Source organism: Lepidochelys olivacea (assembly GCF_965140295.1).
Source record: "Lepidochelys olivacea isolate rLepOli2 genome assembly, chromosome: 7".
In the NCBI taxonomy this organism is placed as follows: Eukaryota; Metazoa; Chordata; order Testudines; family Cheloniidae; genus Lepidochelys; species Lepidochelys olivacea.
Window position 1 is genome coordinate 81,086,567 of NC_140417.1, and position 27,990 is coordinate 81,114,556.

Genomic DNA, 27,990 nt, shown 5'->3' on the forward strand with positions numbered 1-27,990 from the left:
ATTTCACCCTGAGACTTCAGTCACGGCCTCCGATATTGTCTAGAAAATTTTGCAACAGAACTAAATCAAGAACTCTCCAACTAAATGTTGAACAGTCGAACTGTTCCAAATTTTGTAATAAATCATTAAGTCCTCTCAACAGATAGCTACCTTACTTGCCATGAAAACACTAAAGAACTTTAAGCAAGTGGAAACTCATAAACCTTTCTACTTCTTGCCAACCATCATGAACTGGGTCAAATCTGGGGGTTTGATTATGTCACATGTCAAATGGAAAATAGTATATATTGCAACTAGCAAAAGCTGTATGTTCATGTACATGGTGTGACAGGATCAGGCCAGATGGCTACAGGAGAGTGACAGAAGGCAGATATATTAGCCCCAGGTTAAGTAGGTCCCTTTTCCCTGGGTAAGGTAACAGGGAAGGTTCCAGAACAATCAAGAACTTTCTGGAAACAATTAAGGCAGACAGCCTGATCAGAACACCTGCAGCCAATCAAGAAGCTGCTAGAATCAATTAAGGCAGGCTAATCAGGACACCTGGGTTTTAAAAAGGAGCTCACTTCAGTTTGTGGTGCGTGCAAGGAGCTGGGAGCAAGCAGCTGAGAGTGAGAAGGCGTACTAGTGGAAGACTGAGAAGTACAAGCATTATCAGACATCAGGAGGAAGGTCCTGTGGAGAGAATAAAGAAGGTATTGGGAGGAGGCCCTGGGAAAGTAGCCCAGGAGTTGTAGCTGTCACACAGCTGTTACAGGAGCCACTGTAGACAGCTGCAATCCACAGGGCCCTGGGCTGGAACCCGGAGTAGAGGGCAGGCCTGGGTTCCCCCATCCCTCCATCCCCCACCTCCCTACTTGATACCGGAGGAGTTGACCTGGACTGTGGGTTCCACAGAGGGGAAGGTCTCTGGCCTGTTCCCCGATCCACTAGGTGGATCAGCAGAGACTGCGGGGATTGTTCTTCTTCCTTTCCCCATGCTGGCCAGTGATGAGGCTAACTGAGTGAACGGCAGATTTGAGCCACGAAAGTGGCCAAACTGAGGGCTGCCGTGAACCTCTGAGGCAAGAAAATTCGCCAATAAGCACAGGACCCACCAAGGCAGACGAGGAACTTTGTCAAAATGGCTAAAAAAGTGTATATGATATGTGGATATGTGGGGCAGAGGATGATTACTTTTCAGAAGCCAGAGGAGACTGCCCCACATTAGCTAGTACTATTTTTGATGAGAAAACTTCACAATCCTATTAACAATTTGCCAGTCAGATGGAGTTATTCTTGTCAATAAGAGTAATCAGTAATAATTTACTAGTTCTGGTCTGAGTTTTCAGTCTGTTACTTTCTCTCTGTGAAATGAAACTGCTGTGATCCCCACCAATGTACAGGTGCTGGCTCATAAATACAGCCACAATCAATTGTTGATGATGATCTATCTGCAAAACTAGCATATGCCAGTTCACTAGATTATGATACATTTGGAGAAGGATGCAGGCGAAAGTACTTGCTGGTGAGGAATTTCTCCAAAATCTTTTTTCATGTTCTCTTCTTTGTTTCTGTCCTTTTGCTCTTTGGCTCTATTGAGAGGTAAATACTATATTATCACTATAACTTGATATAGTAATTTTAAAGTAGCACAGCTGGGTGCAGTAAGCACCGAAATAACAGTTCAGAGATACTATAGCATATTGGTCTACTTAATATATCAATCTCTACATTTACAAAAACATATTTCCCTGAAAGTTAATAAGTCTAAACTAACTTTTGATAAAAGTTACTGCTTACCAAAAGAGCTGTAAAGAAGTACTGTATAAAATTAACCTTTAAATACAGAATCCAGAAATGTGGTCAAAACAAAGAAGCTGTAGAGTATCCTAAGTATTCAAAGCGTTTATTCAGCTAAGTGCAAATCTTCTATGGCTCTTCTAAGCATGGATAACAGTCAGCACCACAATAGCCAAAAGATGACAAAAAGTCAAAAATAGAAACTAATCTCGCTGAGTGCTGCAGTTTCCTTATATTGTTTGTGCATGTAAATGTACAATTCCACATAGGCCTCAAGCAGGCAAAGGTGTTTAAACTGGAGAAGTACTTTTGTATTTATGAAAAAAGGTAGTGTGATATAGTCAAGGGAGGTCTAGTTAATTCTTTGCATAAAGAGTTTATGACATGGCACTTCTGACAATACTGCCTCAATGCTATTTGATTATTTTCTTAATTATAATAAGTAATGTTGTAAATATTTTTCAAACTTCAGTGCCTAAAACAAAGCACTTAAATAAAAGTGACCTGATTTTCAGGAGTAATAAGCACCCACATCTCCTATTGTCTTTAAGGAATGTTGGGTACCCACTGTGACAGATCATACAATTGCACACAATGTATTTAGGGACCATATTGTATTACGCTTGTGAATGATTTATGTATGATTGTGTTCTACTCCATGCAGGAGGGGTTACCACAGCTTCCACAGGACTTAAACATGCTGGGAGGTGATTAAAGTCAATCACTGAAACTAAACAGCTCCAGAGAGGTACCACCCCATGGAGTGGTGTGCAGATACTGGTTCCAGGTGTTTGCCTGCCAACTGCAATATCTCAACTCCTACAACATCATGATACCTAAATGGGCTTCAGACCTGGGACGGCTTGACACAGAGAAAACATTGCTACTGCTGCCATTGCTACTTTCTCCAATGCACTGACAGAGGCTAAGCTGCAGAATGGCCTGGCAACGTGCTCAGAGCGTAAACCAATAGGGCCAAATGCTCATAGAGAAGCAACTTGAAAGTATGTGGGAAACAAAAGGGATTCCTTCTCATAGAAGACCTCTTAAGTTCCGGTTATGTAACGGTATCTAAACGACCTGATGATCCGTATCATACATGAATGAATGGCTACAACATTCACTTATAAATCAAGAATTTATACATTGGGCAATAACAAACAAAAGAAGTGACTCACTCAAAGGGATTCTGGTTGTGGTTTTAATTCTTCCAATAATTTAATCAGATATATATGCTCTCTTCAACAGCGTAGAGGGGCTCAAAAGAACAGGAAATATTCCCAGTCAGGTGTAAGACAAAGGATACATAATGGACTGTTTTTTCCTTGATCAATTCAGAGGTAGTGGCAGGTAGAAGAGTCAATATAAATGAACCAGAACCTACAAAAGTAGACAGATTGAGCAGCTACAGTACAGATTTGCTAATGTGTCTCGCCTGAATGTCTTTTTCTGCTACTGAATTAATGCAGTGAGCAGTAAGCAAAACAAGTTTCAAAAGAAAATGAGTATTTAAATTGGATGGCTAGGCCCAAATTCCCTGCTTCATTGAGCTTCTGCTCCATGCAAAAGAAAGATTGGCACAATGTGAAAGCTGGCTACAGCATCCTGAGGTTCTGAGCAGATTTGTGCCATCCTAAGCCCTGGTGTACATTCAAGCTGCCTTTGGGCTTCTCTAATTTTTGCCACCTGGGTGTGGTCTCATGCCAGTTGCACTGCACTCTGGCCACACCCTACATGCTGAGGCCAAGTGGGGGCTGACAAGGCTGGCTCAGGAAACAGACATAGTGGCTCTGCAACAGCTGTGAGCTCCCCTACACTCTGGTGATGCAAAGGCCCTGAGAATGCATTGAAGAATCTGGCCCTGCATGTTATTTTAATACAGTTTTCAACATGTAATTATTAGGAATGTCAATTAATCACAGTTATCTCTCACGATTAACTCAGAAAAATTAATTGCGATTAATTGCACTTACAGCAATAGAATACCAATTTAAATTTATTAAATATTTTTGGATGTTCTTCTACATTTTCAATATTGATATCAATTACAGCACAGAATACAAAATGTACAGTGCTCACTTTATATTATTTTTATTACAAATATATGCACTGTAAAAATGATAAACAAAAGTAATAGTATTTTTCAGTTCACTTCATACAAGTACTGAAGTGCAATCTCTTCATCATGAAAGTGTAACTTACAAATGCAGATTTTTTTTTGGTTACATAACTGCACTCAAAAACAAAACAATGTAGAACTTTAGAGCCTACAAGTCCACTCAGTCCTACTTCTTATTCTGCCAATCGCTAAGACAAACAAGATTGTTTACATTGACGGGAGATACTGCTTCTTACTTACAATGTCACCTGAAAGTGAGAATAGATGTTCGCATGGCACTTTTGCAGCCGGTTTTGCAAGCTATTTACATGCCAGATATGCTAAACATTTGTATGCCCCTTCATGCTTCAGCCACAATTCCAGAGGACATGCTTCCATACTGATGATGGTCATTAAAAAAAGAATGTGTCAATTAAATTTGTGACTGAACTCCTTGTGGGGGGGGGGTGTATGTCTCCTGCTCTGTTTTACCCACATTCTGCATATATTTCATGTTATAGCAGTCTCAGATGATGACCCAGCACATGTTCGTTTTAAGAACACTTTCACAGCAGATTTGACAAAACGCAAAGAAGGTACCAAAGTGAGATTTCTAAAAATAGCTATAGCACTTAACCCAAGATTTAAGAATCTGAAGTGTGGTCGAAAATCTGAGAGGGACAAGGTGTGGTGCATGCTTTTAGATGTCTTAAAAGAGCAACACTCTGATGCAGAAACTACAGAACCTGAACCACCAAAAAAGAAAATCAACCATCTGCTGGTAGCATCTGACTCAGATAATGAAAATGAACATGCGTTGGTCCGCACTGCTTTGGATCGTTATCAAGTAGAACCTGTCATCAGCATGGACGCATGTCCTCTGGAATGGTTGTTGAAGCATGAAGGGACATGCGCTAAAAATTCATATCTGGCATGCAAATATCTTGCAACACCAGCCACAACAGTGCCATGCGAACGCTTATTCTCACTTTCAGGTGACATTATAAACAAGAAACAGGCAGCATTATCTCCTGCAAATTGTAACCAACCTTGTTTGTCGGAGTTTTTGGCTGACCAAGATGTAGGACTGAGTGGACTTGTAGGCTCTAAAATTTTACATTGTTTTATTTTTAAATACAGGGCTTTTTGTACATAATTCTACATTTGGAAGTTCAATTTTCATGATAAAGAGATTGCACTACAGTACTTGTATGAGTTGAACTGAAAAATACTTTTTTTGGTTTTTTTACAGTGCAAATATTTATAATCAAAATAAATATAAAGTGAGCATTGTACATTTTGTATTCTGTGTTGTAATTGAAATAAATATATTTGAAAATGTAGTAAACATCCAAAAATATTTAAAATAAATAGTATTCTATTGTTGTTTAACAGCATAATTAATCGCGTGATTAATCACGATTCATTTTTTGATCAATGAATTTAATTGCTTGACAGCCCTAGTAATTATAAGAACCAAACATTACTAGTCTATGTTTAATTATGAATGTCATAGGAGTTCTATGGAGTTTATTGTGGAATTCTTGATGCACAAGGATTTAGGAGGTAAAATGTTCTAATTCTACCTGTGTTTTGCTCAACTAAATCTCTGTTTACTTTCAGATTGCCAGTTGCATGTAATGGTGAAAGATATTGCAAAACTTCTGGATAGTACTTGTTGAGTAAACTCCTTGATACATTTCCACATGATAAAGATTTAATGAGATTTGCTTTCAACAGATTATTTACTACATCAATTTATTTCACAGCACTATATTTGCAAGAGCAAGACAGAGCAAAGTTTACTTTGGGTCCTTGCCATACTCAACCCTAAAATTTGTAAAATCCTTAAAAATGGTAAATTCTCAATAGATTTTGCTTTATCTAGCTCATACAGCCTCAGCTCCCATTTGTGATCAGTAAAAAAATATACAAATAAATGAAAAAAATATATTTAACAGTAGTTTGAGCTTCTATGTTCTTATATTTCTAACTAAAAATAAATTCAATAAAAAGGAGGATTTCTGATCTTATAATAATTACCATTGTTCTCTATGTTTTAAAAAGCAACAAATGTAGTAACAGTAAAACTGAAAAATACAAAAATGATATAGATTTCACATAGTCAATATAGATTGTGTGAGGTCAGAAAAAATCATCCCTCTTGCAAATTTCTATTAGTTAACGTGCTAAAACATAATTAAAAATTCAATGAAGGTGTATTTGATGTTTCTGTTAATGGTTAGTAAATTTCTACACTAGTAGTTGCATCCATGGACTTCAACAGATTTCTCTCATATTTGCATGTATAGCCTGTCTTCACTAGAGAATTTTAGGGGGGAAAAACATTACCATCAACGATATAACACTGGTCTTCCTGAATCAGTGTTAGCAACAATGGGTGCCCAGTGTAGGCAAACAACTGGTAATTTCGAGTATTTTTAGCACTAAATCAGTTATACCTAATGAAAAACAGATTAATTTAGCATGGTCCAGCCAAATAAACCTCATCTACATTAGGACTTTCACTAGTATTAGCAGCTCACCTAAGATTACATCTACATGATGAGCTAGGGGTGTGATTCCATTGCTCATATATGCATACTCGTGTTAGCTCAATGAGAACTCCCCCAAGTACGTGTATACGAGCAGGGGAATCACATCACTAGCTCATAGTATAGATGTAGCTTAATAGTAATACTGGTGGGAATATTTTTTTAAATTTCCCCAGTATAGAAAAGGCTAAAGGGAGAGCAATTAGTTCCAAGACATACTGCATAGTTCAATGGCACCCAGTGACATCATTAGCCAGATCATTCTATTGCCCCTACTGTTAAAGCCATTCTCTTTTATTATGCAGCATCTGTCTAATGTGTGCTCACCAGACCAGCAGAACTCAGACGTACAGTGGTGCTGGGATACTTCAGTGTTAGACAGGAAGGGTCTGTCACCCATTCAGCAGTCATCCCTATCTCCTGATAACAAAATAACTTGTCATTCTGGCAGCAGAGTTAGAGCCAAACTGTGCAAGGTGGAGCACTCCTGCTAACATTATGGGAATTGAGGGCACCTTGCAGGATCAGGCCCATAATGCAGAACTAGTGACTCTTTACTAGAGGGAAAGTGTGTGCAGAGAGTAAATTCAAGCACCAGAAGGAATACTAACAACATTATTACTATTATAACTAGCTCTTATATAGCATTTTCATCCGTAGATCTCAAAGCACTTTACAAAGGAGGTCAGTATCATCATGACCAATTTGGGTATACTGAGGCACAAAGAGAAGTGACTTGTCCAGTGTCAAGCAGCAGACCAGTGGCCGAGCTGGAACTAGAACTCTGGTCACCTAAGGCGTCAAATAGATCAGGTCGGAGACAGACATGCAAAGGGAAAACCTCACTCAGATGATTAAGACTTGTTTGGGAGAAGAGAAAGACGTGACTTTCCTCAAACATATTCTTAACTGCTAAAAACAGAAACACATTTTTTGTCTAATCGTATGAGTCACATTATGTCTGTTCATTAAACAGTTTGCAGTGTCGTTGTAGCTGTGTTGGTCCCAGGATGATCTGAAAAAGAGCTCTGTGTAGCTCAAAAGCATGTCTCTTTCACCAACAGAAGTTAAAAGATATTAATTTAACCACTTTGTTCATTAAATGAAAATGACAGAAAAAGAGCATAATTCAAATTCTAAACTTCAATTATGTGACTCATATATGACAGCATTAGGGCAGAATCTTTTATTCCAACACACCAACTGAAATCCAGCCCAGGCCAGTGATCACCAAAATTGTTTTCACCTGATAAATGGTTAGTGGCATTTATAAAATGGGCTTTGTCATAAATATAAAGGGAAGGGTAACAACCTTTATGTATGTAGTATGTAGTAATATAAAATCCCTCTTGGCCAGAGGTACAGAATCACTTACCTGTAAGGGGTTAATCAGATCAATTAACCTAGTTGGCCCCTGACCAGAAAGACCAATGGGGAAAGGAGATACTTTCAAATCTGGGGGGATTTGAGAGAGACCAAGAGACAAAGAGAGAGACCAAGCAGGTAATCCAGCTCCTACTGAAATGATACATCTAAAATTACAGAAATTGTAAGTAATAGCAAGGAAATGCATTTGATTATCTTTTGTTTTAGCTTGTGAATTTTCCCTATGCCAAGAGGGAGGTTTATTCATGTTTTTGTAACTTTGAAGTTGAGCCTAGAGGTGGATCCTCTGTGTTTTAAATCTTTTTATTACCCTGTAAAATTACCTTCCATCCTGATTTTACAGAGGTGCTTCTTTTACTTTTTTTTTATAATAAAGTTCTTCTTTTACGAACCTGATTGGTTTTTAGTGTCCAAAACCCAAGGGTCTGGTCTGCGCTCACCTTGTTAACCTATTGGTTGGTATATTATTCTCAAGCCTCCCCAGGAAAGGTGGTGAAGGGACTTGGGGAGATATTTTGGGGAAATAGGAACTCCAAGTGGTCCTTTTCCTGAATCTTTGTCTAACTCACCTGGTGGTGGCACCAATACCGTCCAAGGACAAGGGAAGGGATTTGTGCCTTGGGGAATTTTTTAACCTAAGCTGGTAGAAATAAGCTTAGGAGGTCTTTCATGCAGGTCCTCACATCTGTACCCCAGAGTTCAGAGTCGGGAGGGAACCCTGACAGGCTTATTCCAGTTTCTGTCCTATGTGTGCACCCCTTCCATCAGCAACTCAATAAGAACTAATTAGCACCCTTTTTGGCAATATCAGAGAATCCAAAAACTGAACAGGCTTGTAGACCTAACCACCACCTCATCTGGAGGAAGAGGTCCCACCAAGGTCAGGGTTGATGCACCTTATGAGAAAGCTTGTATTAATACTGTCCACACTGAATAAACTGAACTTCAGTTTCTAAAGCTTTCAGTGTCACTTTAGCAAGCACTACCTTCATTTAAAATAAATGTGTACATTGCATTGGTACATGTTTACATATTTACCTACCTCAAGCTCATCAAGTGCACTTCCTAGCATAGCTGAATGAGTCGTAGGATGAACCTTTTGATTTCTAATTCCTTGAGAAGCATTAGAAATGACATTGAGAGCGCTCTGTATTTCATCGCAAATTGAGTCCTTGCTGGCTATAAGGGATGCAACATCTGAATGTTCCAAACAAGCTGAACAAATTGAATGTAGAAGAGACGAATTTTCCTTCAGAGAAGCACGTGCTGCTGCAATTTCATCTCGTTGATTGCTAGATTTCAAATCCTGCCAGCAAAAGAACAGTTTTTAAAGCACACTAAAATTGACAAGTAATGTAGAACCAAAGTATTCCATTCTGCACTATATTTGCTAAAGGAAACAGTGACTTAAATTTCAACAAAGATTGATTTACTATAGCTTTCTTTTGCAGTACTTTATTACTTATTTTTAAAATAACTTAGATGAAAGCAGAAATTAAATTGAGGGAAAGGAAGAGGAACAGGGCGGGGGGCGGGGAGAATGGGATTTTTAGAATAGTTGAAGCCCCTGCTTCCAGCCTCGGTTCCTTCAAACTGTGGGCAGAAGAGTGAAGTGAAAGGCACAAGAATGAGTGTGAAAATGAGAAGGGAGTTGCTGACAGCCTGAAAGTCAATTGAAGTCAATAAGGACCTGTCACAGGGTGGCTGGCCCCATAACTGAAGGAGGTCCAGTGTCCCTGTGCCAGAACAAGTGCTCCCAGTTGGGCTAATTTAGGGGACGGGGCTGCACCTGGAGCTATAAAGGGTCAAAGAGAGACCAAGTGAGAGACAAACCCACAGAACACAAAAAAAGCAGGACCCTCAGACTCCTCTGGGAGGGGAGGCAGCAAAAGCCTGAGATGTAAAATGAGAGCTGAGGAACTGTTTAAGTTTGGACAATAAAACTGCCTACAAAAGACTGTGGGGGCAGCAGTGAGTCCTTGGCAAGCTGAGGAGAAGCCCTTCCATTGGCATTGAATCTAAACACATTATAAAAAAAATGCAGTAGGCACTTCTTTCGCCATCAGCTGATGGCTGGAAAATGGCACTTTCAATACTGAATAAACAGGGCCCTTCTTCCAGCCCATATTTTTGTGGAGGACTGGGGGACCACCAAACCAGATCTTGCTTCCTCAGGATAATTTGGAAGACTCAGGGGCAAAGCAACACAGAGGGAGCCTTAAACAGAAGCAGATCACTGCTTCCCTCATTGATCATTTGCTTAGGATAAATTGAACTATTGCGTAATATGTCTTTTTAATCATCAATAAGCTGTTGTATAAATGAAATCCCACATTACAGAGCTGGGTTCTTTCATACAACATAATCCCACCCTCACATTGCGCTGCACCTTGTTGTGGTCTTAGCAAGGTGTCTAGTGACTATGCAGCCAAGAATGTTATTTAATTTTTTTATATACAAATAAATAAAACAATCATTATGAAAAGGATTGGAAAGCAAAGGCTCTGACTCTGTAGGTATCCAATAAAGTTACTAATGGCTTGTCTACACTTACTGGGGGATCGATGAGAGGTGATTGATGCATCGGCGTTCAATTTAGCAGGTCTAGCGAAGACCTGCTAAATCAACCGTGGAATCGCTCTCCCACCTGATCAAGAAGAGTAGGGGGAGTTGACGGGAGAGCATCTCCTGTCAACATCGTGTAGTGTGGACCCCGTGGTAAGTAGGTCTAAGCTACGTCAATTTGAGTTACGCTATTCACATAACTCAAATTGCATAGCTTAGATCAAATTTCCCCTGTGGTGTAGACAAGGTCTAAGTTCAAATAGTTCATGATTTTATGTTTCCCTATAACCACATGCCCAAAATTGTATGTCATTACAGAATTCTCTTGATTTATGCTATAGAGGGTCAGAGAGCCTGGAGTCAATGTTAAGTCAATCCAACACTCCAGTTAGCTGGATTTTTACTACTCCTAAGTATTTCTCACTTTGGGTGAATTGAATCATGCCCTTGTATCAAGCCAAATCCTTAAGTCCTTCTCATGGCAAAATTCAAGATTTGTGCCTCAGTAAGGACTCCAGGATTTAAGTAGGTATGACAAGTGAAATCAAAAACCATAAAAAGGCAATCATGCTTAACAATAAGCTCAACACTTGGCATGTTATATAAATACATATAGCCCCTCTACTTTTCATGTCAAACTCAGTAAGCAGGCACCTTATATTTGACTCAGGGGCAGTACACCAGCTCTCTGAGGAAGCTCCACCTTTTGAAACTAAACATCCAAGAACATGAAGCTCTGTGGATAGTACAGATATTTTTAGGGTTTCTAATGAGCTGTGTTATCACAGCAACCTATATGCAGGTTTATTCAGAAATGCTCCAAGTTTCTAGATATTCATCCATTCCACAATTAAATTATTTGATCTTCAGTTATAGCCTCTATCAGCCTGTTCCATATCCTAATTATTCTCTGAACTAAAAATCTCTTCTCAACATCCACTCTCCATAGGTGGGATGCATGCAGGGACCTGGGCATTGCAATGCTCAGTTTTGTGGCACCTAGAAAATCTCAGGAAAACACTGATCCACAAAGCCTGAGTTAGGTTCGTAGTCTCCTGATGCAATGAGAGGGGAGAGACAGATGCATACGAATACAGTCCACAAAGCCACAGACTAGGAGTGGAAGCCTAAGCTAGCCAATAGGAGACACTGACCAGAATGAGTGTATTGTAAACTCTATTCCTCTCTCAGATATAGATACCTAAGTCTGGGCTACATGAAAGCACTTTGCTCTGCTAGTGATCCACAAACTGGGGGAAGATCAATGCTCAGCTGCCTAAGTTGCATGCAAGATCTGAAACAAACCAACTGTGGGACCTTCCTTAAACCTTTAGCGTATTAGATAAGGTACTCACCCAGAATGTGGAAGACCCCAATTCAAGTCCCCACAAAAGATCTGAAGAGGGATCTGCTACATCTCAGGTGAGTGCCCTAAACATTAGACTATTGAATCATTCTCTTTCTCTGGCCCAATTAATATGTAAGTATCTCATTGTTTAATTAAAGTGGAAAAACTTCAATAGAGGAGATTGAGAGAGCCCCATGTCAGAATATTCCATAGCCTAGTAGCCATGGCACTCACCTGAGAGGTTGCAGATCCCCATTCAAATCCCTTCTCCCCTGGATGAGAGGGGGACTTGAAATAGGGGTCTCCCACATCCTGACTGAGCATAAAGGTTATAAGAGAGGTCCTTCTCCCTCTGATGATTTTGTGTGAACTTACCTGAGCAGTTCAATTCAGTAGGCATGCTCAGGGGCCACATACTGGAATCAACCCCATACACACATGACTTAGGCCGCCAAACGTGAATTGCTCTGAGGCTTAGGTGTCAAGACACCTATCATGAGCAATAGTGCACATGCTCAGGAAGGAGATATGTCCCTGGGCACCCACATGGCCAGAAGCTGACAGAGTTTAGGCACCTACAGGTTAGGACGCAGACGAGCGAGAGTTTTATGGATCACAGTGATACCTAAACACAGGTCTTAGGTGCCCCCAAAATGGTACATAGGCACATAGTTGGTTTTCTTTTGTTGACTAATATATGCTGGTTAGCAAGTGCGTGCGTGCACGCATGCACACACACACACACACACACACACACACACTCATTAAGCATCAATAACATTAAGCACAAATATGGTAACAATGATATAGCCTAAACTGGCCTATTACTATAATCCTGTTCACTTATGTTAAGTAACCCATGACACCTTACATTTATGGAAGTAAGCATTTGGCACAAGCAGACAGGAAACTTGTCAAAATCAAGACACTTTCATTCCGTGTCTTAGTACAACCTAGGGAAGTACCTTCATGGAATGCTAGTATGAACAGAACAAGGAGTTAGGGAACTGGGCCAAACTGATGGGTTGGATTTTAGTGACATGGAAAGAGATGTGTAACTTGTAAAATCATCATATAAATAAAGTAGTAATATTTGCAAATGAATTTGGATACTGTTTTAAAAGTCAACATTTTTAATAGCTTATTCCAAAGTCACCTGCAGCTATCTTTAAAGAATCACAGAATACTCACATCTCTCTGAACTAGGCAAGACCAGATTACAACATGACCTTTAGAGTCTGGAAGATAGAGCCTTTCAATTAAAATACAAACCATTACAAAACCTACCTGTTCCTTGTCAGCATCCCACTCCCTAAACTTTTTCAGGTTTCAGGGGACATTTGCTGCTCTACTTTTGGAACACAATGTTTTTCCTGATGATTTTGCATACTTAAGACTTAACCTACCTACTATGAAGAATCTCTCCTCTCTCCCAAGTTCTTCATTGACTTCTAGAATAAGGTGCAGATATTATACCCAAGTACCAACCACACATTTAAACCCATCCAATATAGAGAGGCCACATCCACACAAGCAGTTGTAAAAGTGCGAGAAACAATGTTCAAACAAAGATATGGCTATGACATTGTTTGCTTTTACAAATGGACTATAACCCTGATACTGAAAACAAACCCACTTAAGTAAATCTTTACTACTATGAGGAATCCCAATGAAGTCAAACAAAATTTTAGCAGATCTGTTTGCAGTAACAGAACCAATAACCCAACTATATTCAGAAACTAGAGGTAGGACCAAATCTTCAAAGGTAGTTAGGCACCTAAAGAGGCAAACAAATACTTAAGTGAGACTTTCAGACACAGGTTAGACATCTAAATCCCATTGTTTTCCCCTGCTGATACACTTTTAATAATCTCAATAAGCACTTACATGCCTCTTTAGGTACCTAAATCATCTTTAAAAAATCCATCCCTATCCCTACTTTCTCAATACTGTTTCTGTGTGGCTGTTTTTTCAAAAGCCTTCCTGTCCACACTGGTCAGTGAAACAGTGTTAAACTCATGCTAAGCAGAATTGCATTAGGAAACTTTACATCGTAGTTTTTGGGTGAGCCCTGCTTGGCAACACAACATTCCTGCTCCTAGTGCGGACAGGGCAACATGGGGTTGGGTAAAGGAAGTGAGAGAGATTCCCTTGGTTTAAAAACAGTTAAAAATACTGTTTGAAGCCTTTACAAAATGAAGAGCAAAAATATTTAGGAGATCAAACAGGATTTTCTCACTTAATTATTTTCCTCTCTTTTTTGACAGGAGAAGAGAGCCTCTGGACTTCATTGTCACTGAATGACAGCAGAAGGGCATTTCCTGTGACGTGAAGCCAACACTTTTATCATAGAGACTAGCTGTCTTCTCCGATAGTGCCGTATGGCAGGAAGCTAGAATTTTAAAATTTAAAGCAACAAGGAGGGGCGCTCCTGCTTTCCCCACATCTGACTAAGTGGGAATGAAATAGTTAGCTCACAGAAGTCTCTCTGTATCTTTTCAGATCTTAAAGCAGTTTATAAACATAGTTGAAAGTTAGTAATCAGGTATCTTAAAGATTACTTTGGCAAACCTCCAAGTGTTTTCATTTAATTTATCTCCCACTAAAATAGAAAAATGCAGAATATTAAATATTCTGGAAGTTTAATTCAGTCAATTATCAGATTAGGATATAAAAGGAAAGTAGATGCCACATCTGGATTTTTATCCATAGCAAACGCATCAAAGCAGCATAACATCACTGGTGCTCAAACTGAGCCAGCTTGCAGCAAAATTCCACACCTTAGCCACCCTCTCAAGGCTTGTCTTCACTAGGAGAAGGGGGGAAAGTATTTTAAATGTGTTTAGTCAGCTAATTTATGTTAACTAAAATGTATTAAAAGGCAAGTGTAGTTTTAACACACATTAGCCAGGGTGAAATGAGGGTTTATGTTAACCAGCTTATATGTGTTAAAACTACAACTTGCATTTTGTACCCTAGAATTTGAACACACACTAGTTAACATGCTACCTAACATGTTAAAAACACAACCTTTTTTCCTACTGTAGACATACTGTCATATACCAACACAGTTACAGAGGGAGCAGGTTTATCACAAGGAATCACAAAACCCCTGCTTCACCCAGCAGAAGAAAGGTCCTTAAACTCAAAAACCCATTGTGACCTTGAGCAGCTGCAGAAGAAATTGTCATTGGTTGAAGATCAGGAGCAAAGGAAAGAGCTCTGAAGCAATGTGGGAGGGAGGGAAGGGGGTAGACTGAGATACACAGAAAAACTAGATGAATTCATCAAAAGGAAGAAAAGCAGAATAAAGGGTGAGGCAGTGAGATCTGGTAGACAGAGCACTGGACTTGGACTAAAGAGACATGGGCTTTAGTCTCAGTTCTGCTATTACTTGTTGGTGATGTCATAAATATAAAGGGAAGGGTAAACACCTTTAAAATCCTTCCTGGCCAGAGGAAAAACCCTTTCACCTGTAAAGGGTTAAGAAGCTAGGATAACCTCGCTGGCACCTGACCAAAATGACCAATGAGGAGACAAGATATTTTCCAAGCGGGCTGTTTCCCAGTTATATATCTGTTAGACGCTTGGTGGTGGCAGCAATAAAGTCCAAGGGCAAAAGGTAAAATAGTTTGTACCTTGGGGAAGTTTTAACCTAAGCTGGTAAAAATAAGCTTAGGCGGTTTTCATGCAGGTCCCCACATCTGTACCCTAGAGTTCACCAGCTTGATAGGTGATCTTGGGTAAGTCACTTCACCTCTCTGTAACTCATGTTCCCATCTGAAAAATGTGGATGAAAGTGCTTTCAAATCTACTGATAAAACGTGCTGTATAAAGGCTAGGTATTCAAATTAATACAATTTTCTCTTTTAAGATGGTGTGAAACTTCAAGAGAAAAATGGCAAGAACAAGAGGAATGAATAATAAAAATAATGATACTCAAATACAAGTGTTAGGAGCCTTAGAAATAAAAAGAGATATTAAACAAGGCGCCAACTCCTTTTATATTCTGCCTGCAACTGACTCTATCTGCTTTTAAGACTCACCAATAATTCATTACTAATGTGCACCCACATGCAGCTCCTGATATCAGGATGATCTGCATCCTTATCCAGGGTCCTAGAGCCTCCAAACCTTTTCTACCCTTCCCTAATTAATGCACTGCCCAGGGCTTCCTTTTTAACATCTTGGCACAATCAATGCAGAACCTACTGCCCAAATTTCCACATTGTTGCAGTAAGACATTTCTAAGTTTTATAAAAGGCCGGGCATTTTATGACATTATATTGTTAGCCCTATCTACTTTTGTCAACATTTCAGTGTTTAAATCTTAACTCGGTTTGGATTTCTGGGACACTGAAGGGCTGGAATTAGTAACGAGTTGCTCAGAATCTGTAGTCAGCTCTGCATTTGGACTTTTCAGTGTTAAGTTTACATACTCGAGCAGGGGTTCTCAAACTGGGGGTTGGGACCCCTCAGGGGGTCGCGAGGTTATTACATGGGGTGTCGCGAGCTGTCAACCTCCACCCCAAGCCCCGCTTTGCCTCCAGCATTTATAATGGTGTTAAAATATATAAACAAGTGTTTTTCATTTATAAGGGGGGTCACACTCAGAGGCTTGCTATGTGAAAGGAGTCACCAGTACAATAGTTTGAGAACCACTGTACTAGAGAGACTCGTAGGTAATATATTTTATTGCACCAACTTCTGTTGATAAGAGAGAGAAGCTGGCAAGTTTACACAGAACTCTTCTTCAGGTCTGGCAAATGTACCCAGAGTGTCACAGCTAAATACAAGGTGGAGCAGATTGTTTAGCACAAGTAGTTAACACATATTTCAAGGGACCATTCAAGGTAAAATGGCCCATGAATGCCTCTCCATTCATCGGGGGTAAAGGGGGAAAAAGCTAGAATAGTGGGGTTTCGTGGGTTATAAATTGTTGTAATAAATAAATCCAGTGTCTCTATTCAGTCCATGTCTCTCTCCAACAGAAGTTGGGCCAATGAAAGATGTTACCTCACCCACCTTGTCTCTCTAATATCCTGGGACCAATACAGCTACAACACTGTATACAAGTTGACATGTGTAATTTAAACACCATGTTATCTTTTAAGCCAAATATAGCATTTGTTTCAGTAAAAAAGAGAATCCAGTCTTCATTGTCAGAAATCACTCATATATTAATCATTGATATGTCAGAACTGTCAAGTTAATGTCCACCATTGAAAGTAAAGAGGTCTGAACTTGACATAATCGTGTGGTGACCAAGACTGTTTAGAATCCATTGTAAGACTAAATATGAAAACAACCAATCATGGCAACAGATTGACAGAAACGGGAACACTTGTGTGTACACCTCACAGAGTGATGGAAAGCAAAGCTGCATCAGTCACAGCAGAACGTGGAAGTATACGATTGGTCCTTGAAAAAATGAATGACAAATGGCTACACTCATACAGAAACACCAGCAGTGTAGGTGCCAGACGAGGAAGTTTTTAACACCAACTGTTATTTTAATGCTTTTACAACAATTTATTATTTCTCTATGATCTAATCATCCTTCTGAGATCCATACAGAGGGTCCTTTACAGGCCTCTATGTCACTGTCCCCCTCATAGCATCTTGTAGAAGGTATTCCTAGGCACACCAAACAACAACAGGGCTGGCTGAGAAGGGATTTACCAGGTACAGGGTCTCGGTGCACACTGTTCCCTCCTTCTTCCTTTAGCTCCCAGCGAATACTTGCAAAAGTGTGTATAGCTTGAGGCTTCCCTGTAGCCCCACTTCACCAAGAGAGCCCCTCTTTAAAGAGCAGAGTCAGTCACAGAAGAATAGCAGGGGACCAAAGACGGTACAGATCAGACCTGAGGACTCCATGAAGATGGCCTGTAATAAGGCACTTTGTAGCCTCTTTGGTGGAAGTAGGAGGTTTGACCTCCATAGCAGGAGGGAAAACTTCACCCTGACACCTCCTGAGGGAAGAATCTGGAAGAAATTCCAATGATGGCAGTTTAAATGTTAACTTCTTTAACTGTTTCACTGGTATCACTTCAGCAGAAGCAACCAGCTAATATGTTAATCCAGAATGAAAGGATTCACTTAAATGAATGTTCAACAGCACATTTTAAGATACAAAAACTTAAGAACTGTATCACACAATTAATTTTTAAAGGAGGGGAAGAAAGATGACAAAGTGGATAATCTCTGTGAGGAGATAGGGAATAGAAAGAACAGGTGGGGGAACGGGAAAATCTCAAGGGATGAGATATAGAAAGATTGTGAGGAATGGATCTCTGTTGGATATGAAGGATCTCAAAGAGATCAAGAGAATTTTTCCACAGATCAGAAGCCAAACTTCCCCTGACACCTCTAGAACTTCTGTAAATTATATTGATCTAAATCCAGAGACAGTAGTCTTTACATTTGTCCCCTCTAGGCACAGACCCACCATCACAGACACAGGAAACCTGGTTCAAATCCAGTTCATTTCATCCATGAAATGAATAAAAAAACCCACAACAAGAAATGCCTGCCATTGTTTCTGAGCTGGATTTATCAAATTGTCAACTAATGCAACTGTTCCACTGGACAGGAGCTTGTGGACTTTGCAGAGGAGTGGGGGAAAGCTCTATTTTTGGTGCATCTACAGCAACTTCAAGAACCCAGTCTCTTCAGTGGCCAAACACTACCAATAAATTTCCTGTGGACTTTAATCTCGTGGATAGATTTGTTTTCTATTTCTAAATTATTGCATTAACCTTCTGTTGTGATTGTATTTTTGATTGAAATGGACCAAAATAAAAATAACATCCAAGCTCCTCTGAACTTTGGGCTTGTGTGTACCTATATTTGGATCCAAACATTGCAAGTGACCCCCATAATTATATGAAGCCAAAACCAGACCACAGATCCAAACAATCCCAAAGTTTAAAGTGTTCTAAATCAGGATCCTGAGTCAAAAGATTTCATCTCTAATTTACACCATATCTTTTCTCACTGAGTCCATTTCAAAAACTGACTTATCTTATCTTATCTTAATCATCAAAATATTTCAATTATTTTGGCTCCTGGAAAGTTCCCATACTGCTCCAGGAATGCGGTATAATAGAAACATATAAACTTAAGACACATGATAATGATTAAAAAGTGATTGGAACTCTAAAATTCAAGCAGCCTGTTTGCTAGCTTATACAAAAATGTAAGTGTATGCACAATTTCAAAAAGATTAGATTTACTGGTAGCCTTCTGTTGTCAGTTTGTTACATTTTGAAGACAAATGTATAAACTGCATATCTCAAGTATTATCATGATTTTCCAAATTCAGTGTTATCACGAATAAGGGCCTGGATCCAATCTTGTCCCATTGAAATCAATGGTGACACTTCTATTGACTGTAATATGACCAAAATTTCATCCTGTGAGTCAATGGCCTACTCCTAGTATACAAGTCTTTGCCTGTACAGGGCCTTATTTTCAGTGCTTGATGTCACAGCAATAGCCCATATCAGCCAACAAGATCCGTCCTGTAGAAATAGCTGTACCAGTATTATTTTTTCTAACATTTTAATGAGTCACTACCACAACCATTAAAAAGCATTTTCGTAGTCAGTTAGAATGATTCATAATTCAACTGCTGAAAGTTATGAGTGAGGAGCGTTTTCTACATTGGGTAAAATAATAGCTGCCACTAGCAGCCTCACAAAGTAGTGATCTAACACCCTGGACCTTGAAAAATACAAAGACAAAGTCTGAGGCTTTTGAAATCTGGTGCTATTTCCAAATAAATATAAAACAGAAGAACAATTGGCTAGAACAGGAACTGTTTAGAACACATACATACAGGCATGTAAAGAATAATTTTTCTGTTCCATATCAAGACAACCTGGAGATTAACTGTACATTAGAGCTGGTGAAATTTTTCAACCAAAACCCTATTTTGATAAGAAATGCACATTCAGCTGGATCAAAACATTTTGCAAATTCATGTCAATTTCACCAATTTTTTCCATTAAAAAAAAGGGGGGGTTAAAAAAATCCCCCAAAAAATGAAATGTTTTGTTTTGACTTTTCTTAATTCAAAACAACTTTGTTTCAATTTTTCCTTCCACTTTATTTTTAATATTTAATATTTACTCATATTGTTCATCCCCAAATTAATTTTTCTAACTTTTTGATTCACCAATAGTCTTCAAAAATTTCCTCTTTGAATCAGCCCAAAACACTTAATTTCTAATGAAAATTAAAAATTAAGAAATTCTAATGAATTTCTAATGAATCAAAAAAATCAGTTATTTGCACAGCTGGTATGGTATGGTATGCAAGAGAATAAGCCAACCGAGCAAAACATTAAAACAAACAAATGGAGAGGGGAAAAAAGTGGATGGACAAAGGGAAAGGTAAGGGCCACGCAGGACAACAAAGCATCTCTAAGAACAAATTTAACAACAGTAATGGCACTCTATACTTGGCTAGCATCATAGAAAGCTGTCGCGTTTAAAGGCTATTTTGCTTTAGTCTTCACTAAAAAGGTTAATGAAGAACAGATACTCAACTCAATTAATATTAACAAAAAGGGGAAGGAATGAAAGCCAAATTAGGGAAAGAACAGGCAAAGGAATATTTAGATAAACTAGATGTATTCAAGTTGTCAGGGCCAGATGAAATTCATCCGTGGATACTTAAGGAACTAGCTGAGGAAATCTAGGAACCATTAGCAATTATCTTCAAGAACTCATGGAGGGTGGGTGAAGTCCCACATGACTGCAGATGGGCAAACATAGTACCTATCTTTAAAAAGGGGAACAAAGAGGAGACAGAGAATTATAGACCAGTCAGCCTAACTTCAATACCTGGAAAGATACTGAAACAAATTATTAAACAATTTATAAGCACCTGGAGGGTAACAGGGTTATAAGGAATAGCCAGCATGGATTTGTCATGGCAAACCAATCTAATTTCCTTCTTTGACAGGGTTACTGGCCTCGTGGATGGGGGTGAGGGGAGCAATAGATGTGAAATCTATTGAGATTAGTAAGGCTTTTCATGCTGTCCCATATGACATTCTCATAAGCAAACTAGGGAAATGTAGTCCAGATGGAGTTACTATAAGGTGGGTGCGTGCACAACTGATTGAAACTCCGTACTCAATTGTTTGCTGTCAAACTGGTAGGACATATTTATTGGGGTCCTGCAGGGGTCAGTCCTGGGTCCGATACTATTCATATTTTCATTAATGACTTGGATAATGGAGTGGAGAGTATGCTTACAAAATTTTCAGATGACACCAAGAGGGGAGGGGTTGCTAGCACTTTGGATAACAGCATTAGAATTCCAAATGACCTTGACAAACTAGAGAATTGGTCTGAATTAGATAAGATGAAATTCAATAAAGTCCAGGGAAGAGTACTTCACTTATGAAGGAAAAAAAATCAAATGCAAAACTACAAAATGGGGAATAACTGATGGTAGAACTGCTGAAAAGGATCTGAGGTTATAGTGGATCACAAACTGAATATGAGTCAACAAAGTGATGCAGCTGCGAAAAAGGCCAATATCATTATGGGCTGTATTAACAGGAGCGTTGTATGTAAGAGATGGGAGGTAACTGTCCCACTCTATTCAGCACTGGTGAGGCCGCAACTGGGGTAGTGTGTCCAGGTCTGGGCACCACACTTTAGGAAAGATGTGGACAAATTGGAGAGAGTCCAGAGGAGAGCAACAAAAATGATACAAGCTTTAGAAAATCCAACCAAAGAGGAAAGTTACAAAAACTGGGCATGTTTAGTCTGGAGAAAAGAAAATAGTTTTCACATATATTAAGGGCTATTATAAACAGGACTGTGATCAATTGTTCTTCATGGTCACTGAAGGTAAGACAAGTAGTAATGGACTTAATCTGCAGCAGGAGAGATTTAAAGTCAGATATTAGAAAAAGCTTTCTAACTATAAGGGTAATTAAGATCTGGAATAAGGTTCTAAGGGAGGTTGTGGAATCCCCATCACTGGAAGTTTTTAAACTCAGGTTGGACAAACACCTGACAGGGCTGCTGTAGATTTACCTGGTCCTGCCACAGCACAGAGGGCTGGATTTGATGACTTTGAGGTCCCTTCCAGCCCTATATTTCTATGATAAAGATCTCAAAACTTCATAGCACTTCTGAGATTATACAAATGGGGAAACTGAGGCACAGACAGTTTAAATAGCATACCTAGGTTTATACTCCAACTCTGTGGCAGAGCCAAGAAAGGCGAGAGGAAGATATGATAAAGTAGGACCAACTTCTGTTGATTCAAATGGGAATTTGAGGTCTGAAAGGAATGTAGGATTGGGAAAATTCTGTATGTCAAAGTCTTATAAAAACACAAAACTATAATATTTAGAATTGGATTTTATACAGTGCCTTTCATTTTTAGGTATGTCATAGGTATGAAAAGCACAAAATACCATCAGTAAATATGATATAAGTGGGCACTTGGATATCAGTGATTATAGCTGTTTGGGAATTTTTCAACAAAACTTATCAGAAAATGCTGATTCATCAAAACCAAAATAGTTTATGAGAAAGCGTTGGTTTAGACACATTTGTGGTTGGGAAAAAATTGAAAACAGTTTTTAAATTGTCAAAATGTCCAGGTTACACATTGTCTAAACAAAAACATTCAGTTTTTCAGGTCAAAATGACTTTATTTAGAAGTTTTAATTAATTTACAATTAAAAAGCCTAAAAAATAAAAAAAAGTCAACATCAAAACAAAAACATTTCAACTCACTTCATCTGATATTTCTTTCCCCAGATTTTCAGTTCACAAAAATTTAAGATTCACCTTTTTGTCCCAATTCAAGATAGGAAAATTTTAGAGATCTCAAAAATTCTCACTGAATGGGAAAACTATTTCATACCCATGGTGATAGGCCATTAGAAACACCTGAAATGTATAGTCATGAATACCGATACATGATGATATGAGAGATCCTCAATGGTTTCCATTAATTTCCAAGTTGTCAGATGCCACTCTGATCGGCCTTTTTGTTTTAGCACAGGTGCATCTTATCCTTCTTTTCATTGCATACACTTTGTGTTATATCCGATCTACACAAAGAGCTCAGCATCTTCTTTCTATAATAAATCGGGTCAGACTCACCCAGCTATCAGTTTCTCATGGTCCTGGACACAGATCCATTCAAGTTTTTTAGATAGCTTGGCTTCAACAATGTGAAATCATCAAGGATAAAGAGCTACATAGCTATCAGGCAGCCATTTCAAGAGCTATTCTGTTAGATAATACATATTTGAGACAGAGCCATCCCTTGGGTAGGGCAAACTGGAGTGACTGCCATGGGCCCCATGCTTTGTGTGGCCCATGGGCTTCAATAAAATCGGGTCTGTCCCAATATTTAGCTCTTTGTCCCACATCCCAACCGATGTACAATTGGGATGCCATTTGTCCCGATATTCAGGTGAGGAGGAGGGCAGGGAGGTGAGGCAGAAGGTGGGTAGGCGAGCGGGATGAGGAGGTGAACGGGGAGGTGAGCGGCAGGCAGGCATTCGAGAGGTGGGTGGAGGCAGGTGGGCGGGCGGACGGTGAGGAGAAGAATGGTGGGCAGGCAGGCGGGAGGGAAGTGAGCAGGGGAGGAGGCAGCAAGCGGAGGCCAGGTGGGCAGGTGTACTGGGCGGACGGCAAGGACACTAGCGGGGAGGCTGATTTGTCCCAGGCCCCGCACCCTCCGAGGGACACCCCTGATTTGAGAAATAGCTGTGCCCCCTTGCCTCTGGTTTTCTTGTCACATCATAATTACTATTATAACTACAATGTATGTAACTTGACATACACATTTTTTATACTTCCCAAATATTTCATATAAGCATAGGTCCCATTTTTATATTAAAAACTTCAGTATGGTTAAATAAACTGAATCAAAGCTGCACTCTCTCCTTCAAGGATAGACACATGATCCTAAAAAAGTTGCAGGAGATATTAAATTTATGAAACATGAACATATGTACACAGATGACATACCTTAAAGGTGGCACACAAGCAAACTAAACTGAAATTGTAATTCATCAAAACAAACTTACTAGCATTCCCAATTTGTTAATGTTCACAGAAGATTTTTGTCTTGGCTGTTCAGCCCATATTGCAAAATGAGCTGGTTTCAAATATTCACCAAAGAGAAACACTAAGAATGGCTCCCTTTTTTAATATATCAGTTTAATCTTTTTAAAAATGTTTTCTGAAAACCTTGCGAACATTTTCAGGATAGCAACTCAGAGGGAAAAAAAGGTCTTAAGCCCTTGAGCTCTGTACTGAATGTTAATGGATTTGTATATGATAGATTTAATACAGAACTGAGAATAAATGACTTTGAGCAGCTGCACTCTGGACCTATAAATCGCTCTGAGTACTACAAAATCCATACAGGGGAAGAACAGCTGTATAATTTACAGCATTAGTATTTCTCAAGAAAAACTGCAAATAAAGGAGTTGATTTCTTGGTTTTTAGACTACACATTCCTGCAAAAATTAGATATTATCCTTGCAAAGAACCTATTAGATAAGCACATTTATTCATCTTGCAGATTGCCACTTAAAATGTATCAGCCTCTTTAATTTTTATCATTTCAAGTGAAATCCAAAAAGCATAAATAGCAAGATTGTTTTAATAAACAAATGAAAAAATGTTTAAAGTTAATTAATTCTGATTTATTATGCATTACCATGGATATGCTCTAATAATGTCTGAAAAACAAAGCACTCTGATCAAATGACTTGCATAACACAGAGATGCATACAGAAAGGAGATATTTAAGGTAACAGGAAGGCAGAGGTTTGGAACTTTGGATTTCTCTCAAAACTCTTCCCCACCCATTAGTACAAGAGACAGGCACAAGGCACACATTTTTACCCATTGCTTAAAGTTTGAGAGGATTCTGGCTCTAAAGAATACATAGATAATACGAGCAGCATGAAAGTTTGAGCCAATAGACTGCAGAAATCTATAATGTTGCCAATAATTAAGAATGGGCTACATCTGTGCACCAATACACAAAAGAAGTGAAGGAATTTCATTAGTTTTACATGAGTGAGGTAGCTTCTAATAAATGAAGGTAAGGGTTCTCAAGCTAGATGTCCATTCAATCGTTCAGTATGACTTCCTTGTGTAAACCTCAGTCAATGGAACTTAGCAGAGGTGAACAAAATTTGGAATTTCCATCCCATAGGAAATGCTAATATTTCAATATTTGGTTTTGGCCTGAAATTGGACAAAAAGTTGAAATTTTCCAATTTTATTGCAGAACTGAAATTCTAAAACCCCATTTCTATTCAGAAAAATCAAAACCTCTAGTTTCAACATTTTTGATCAAAATGAAACATTCTGACATACCAGAATGTTTAATTTTGTTTTGTTAAACATTAAACTGCATTTGCAGCTGGGTCCACATTGCATTGTGGGAGATGTAGTCCTCATAGGAGACAATGGGGGCACAAATTATTACTCCCACAGGTCAATGCACTAGGGGAATGCCGTTTAGTGCAGGGGTGGGCAAACTTTTTGGCCCGAGAGCCACACCGGGGTTGTGAAACGGTATGGAGGGCCGGGTAGGGAATGCTGTGCCTCCCCAAACAGCCTGGCCCCTGCCCTCTATCCGCCCCCTCCCACTTCCCACCCCCTGACTGCCCCCCTCAGAATTCCCCACCCATCCAACACCCCTGCTCCTTGTCCCCTGACCACCCCGACCCCTATCCACACCCCTGCCCCCTGACAGGCCCCCCGGGACCCCTGACCCATCCACACACCCCCACTTCTTGTCCCCTGACCGTACCCTCTTGGGACCCCTGTCCCTAACTGCCCCTCCAGGACCCCACCCCCTCTCCAACCCCCCCTGCTCCCTGTCTCCTGACCGCACCCCTCCCAAACCTCCACCCATCCGACCACCCCCTGTCCCCTGACTGCCGCCCAGGACTTCCTGCCCCCTCTCTCCTGACCCCCTTACCATGCCACTCAGAGCGGCAGGACAGGCCTGTTGGAAAGCCTGGGAGGTGGGCAGGCGCAAGCCGCGCTGCTGGCGTGGCTGTGGGGGAGGCAGATAGTGGGGAAGGGGCTGGGGGCTAGCCTCCCTGGCCAGGAGCTCAGGGGCTGGACAGGACAGTTCCATGGGCAGGATGTGGCCAGCGGGCCGAAGTTTGCCCACCTCTGGTTTAGTGTTTTGGGGTTTAATGGATAAGAAATGCAATGTTTCAGGTTATTTCAATGAAATGAAAAATTTCACTTCAGGTCAAGCCAACTTAAAACAAAATATTTCATTTCAATTTTTCTGACTGAAAATCAAAAATGTTGTGGGGAAATTGAGATTTCCCACAGAACATGTAATTTTTTACACACATTACATCAGAAAATAATTCCAATGAAAATTCCCAACAACCTCTAGAATTTAGCTTTATTCCATTATCAAATAGCGTTTATGTGAGTTGTCCATATCATTCTGTAACACCAAAAAGTGAGACTGTCACCATCACTGCCTCATATTGCAGTAGCTGCTATGATTCACTGGATTTAATATAATCCTAAATCTTACGTCAGGGGATACGGCAGGCAACCCCTCAAGGATAGCTGTGCTCAGTAAAAATGCTATCCATTACACAAATGTGATTCTTTATTAACTCAGTCATGGAAGCCAGTCTAACAGTTTGTAAAGCCACCGGGACACAACTGAATCCATGAAGGTTTTACCCTTTACTCCTCCCAGTCTCAGTCCATTAAGATATTATTAGCTTTGGGCTAGTCACAGTCTTAGCAAGAATCAAACACCTCTGGATTATCTTTTTGCTACCTACAATTTGCTCACTGCCTCAGAAAAGATCCAGAATGCTATCTGAGTTCTAGTTGCTTGCCACTTTTAGTGGCTTTTTTTTGCTCAAGCCTCCTCTATAAAACAGAAAATTCTGACACAACCTTAACTATGGCCTTGCCACTGTGTGACCACAATATTGTATACTAACAGGTTGTTAGGTTGCCTAACATTTTCCACTGTTATTGTTGTTTTCAGTTGCTTATAAAACTTTGACAACCTAACTGTTCAGGCTGAAATTTTTCCCTCCCAGGTATCTGCTTCAGGCTAATTTATTTTTAAAATTTCAGCAAAAATAGTTCAGCCATTTCCAAGAACAAGACAAGGGAGAAATATGTTAAATATTTCTTACAGCTATTTCATTGTGAAGTTCTAGCACTTCCATACTTTGGACAGGGGTGTAACATTTAGCAGTGTCGGAAATGTGCCTTTTGCCATCCTCGTGAAAATTCACCCTAATTTACCCAAGTTATCAAGCTGCTGAAAACTGCAATTTATATATGCCCCATAAAGACCTGTTAGAGGCTAGTAGTAGTATTCTCTGAAAATTCCATCAGCACTGCACCCACATAGCTCCTATAGGTTGATCAGATGGAACATGCCCCACCCCAGGGCTGCAGGAACTTAATAGGACTTTTCCTGCAACTAATGTTTCCAGTACCAGGGAAAACTATGACATCAGGCACCAGAATGGAGAGCAGGGTAACTCTCTCATGTGTTCTTCAAGCTCCCCATCCCATGACCAGGCCACTGTTTCCACAGGACTCCTTCCTTTTTCACTGCACAGAATAGACAGCACTCAGGGAATGAATCAATGTTCTGTAATGAATGAGTCTGTACTTTGTTGCAGAAGTTGGAAGGTGTACAGTGAATGAGGCAGTCAATTAGAGGAAGAGAAAGGAAGGTTTGGTGGTTAAGGCAGCTGAATGCAATCTCATACAATTAGATTCTATTTCTGCATCTCACACAAAGATCATAAGAGATGCTGGACAAGTCACTTAAAACTCCTTAAAAAGAAAAGGAGTATATGTGGCACCTTAGAGACTAACAAATTTATCTGAGCATCAAAAGCTGATGCTCAAATAAATTTGTTAGTCTCTAAGGTGCCACAAGTACTCCTTTTCTTTTTGTGGATACAAACTAACACGGCTGCTACTCTGAAACTTAAAACTCCTTGGCTCAATACATTGTGGGATTGAGTCCTGTGTATCACATTACAAGATATGGGACTAAATCGGGGGACCCAGATAATCTTCATCCAAGAATATTAAAGGAACTGGCACATGAAATTGCAAGCCCATTAGCAAGAATTTTTAATGAATCTGTAAACTCAGGGATTATACCGTATGACTGGAGAATTGCTAACATAGTTCCTATTTTTCAGAAAGGGGAAAAAAGTGATCCAGGTAAC

At 39.7% G+C, this 27,990-nt stretch overlaps 2 protein-coding genes across 2 annotated transcripts in view; one reads left to right on the top strand and one right to left on the bottom strand.

Moving 5' to 3' along the window:
• Positions 1 to 3,632, top strand: part of LRRTM3 (leucine rich repeat transmembrane neuronal 3) — a 190,990-nt gene extending 187,358 nt beyond the window's left edge. The window contains exon 3 of the mRNA XM_084634512.1: positions 2,444 to 3,632. Within this exon, the coding sequence (XP_084490638.1) occupies positions 2,444 to 2,494 (51 nt within the window). The 3' untranslated portion in view covers positions 2,495 to 3,632. The remainder of the gene's footprint in view (positions 1 to 2,443) is intronic.
• The window catches only part of CTNNA3 (catenin alpha 3), a 928,050-nt gene that overhangs the window by 711,588 nt on the left and 188,472 nt on the right, over positions 1 to 27,990 (bottom strand). Inside the window, exon 6 of the mRNA XM_084634510.1 lies at positions 8,861 to 9,124. Coding sequence (XP_084490636.1) covers positions 8,861 to 9,124 — 264 coding nt within the window. The remainder of the gene's footprint in view (positions 1 to 8,860; positions 9,125 to 27,990) is intronic.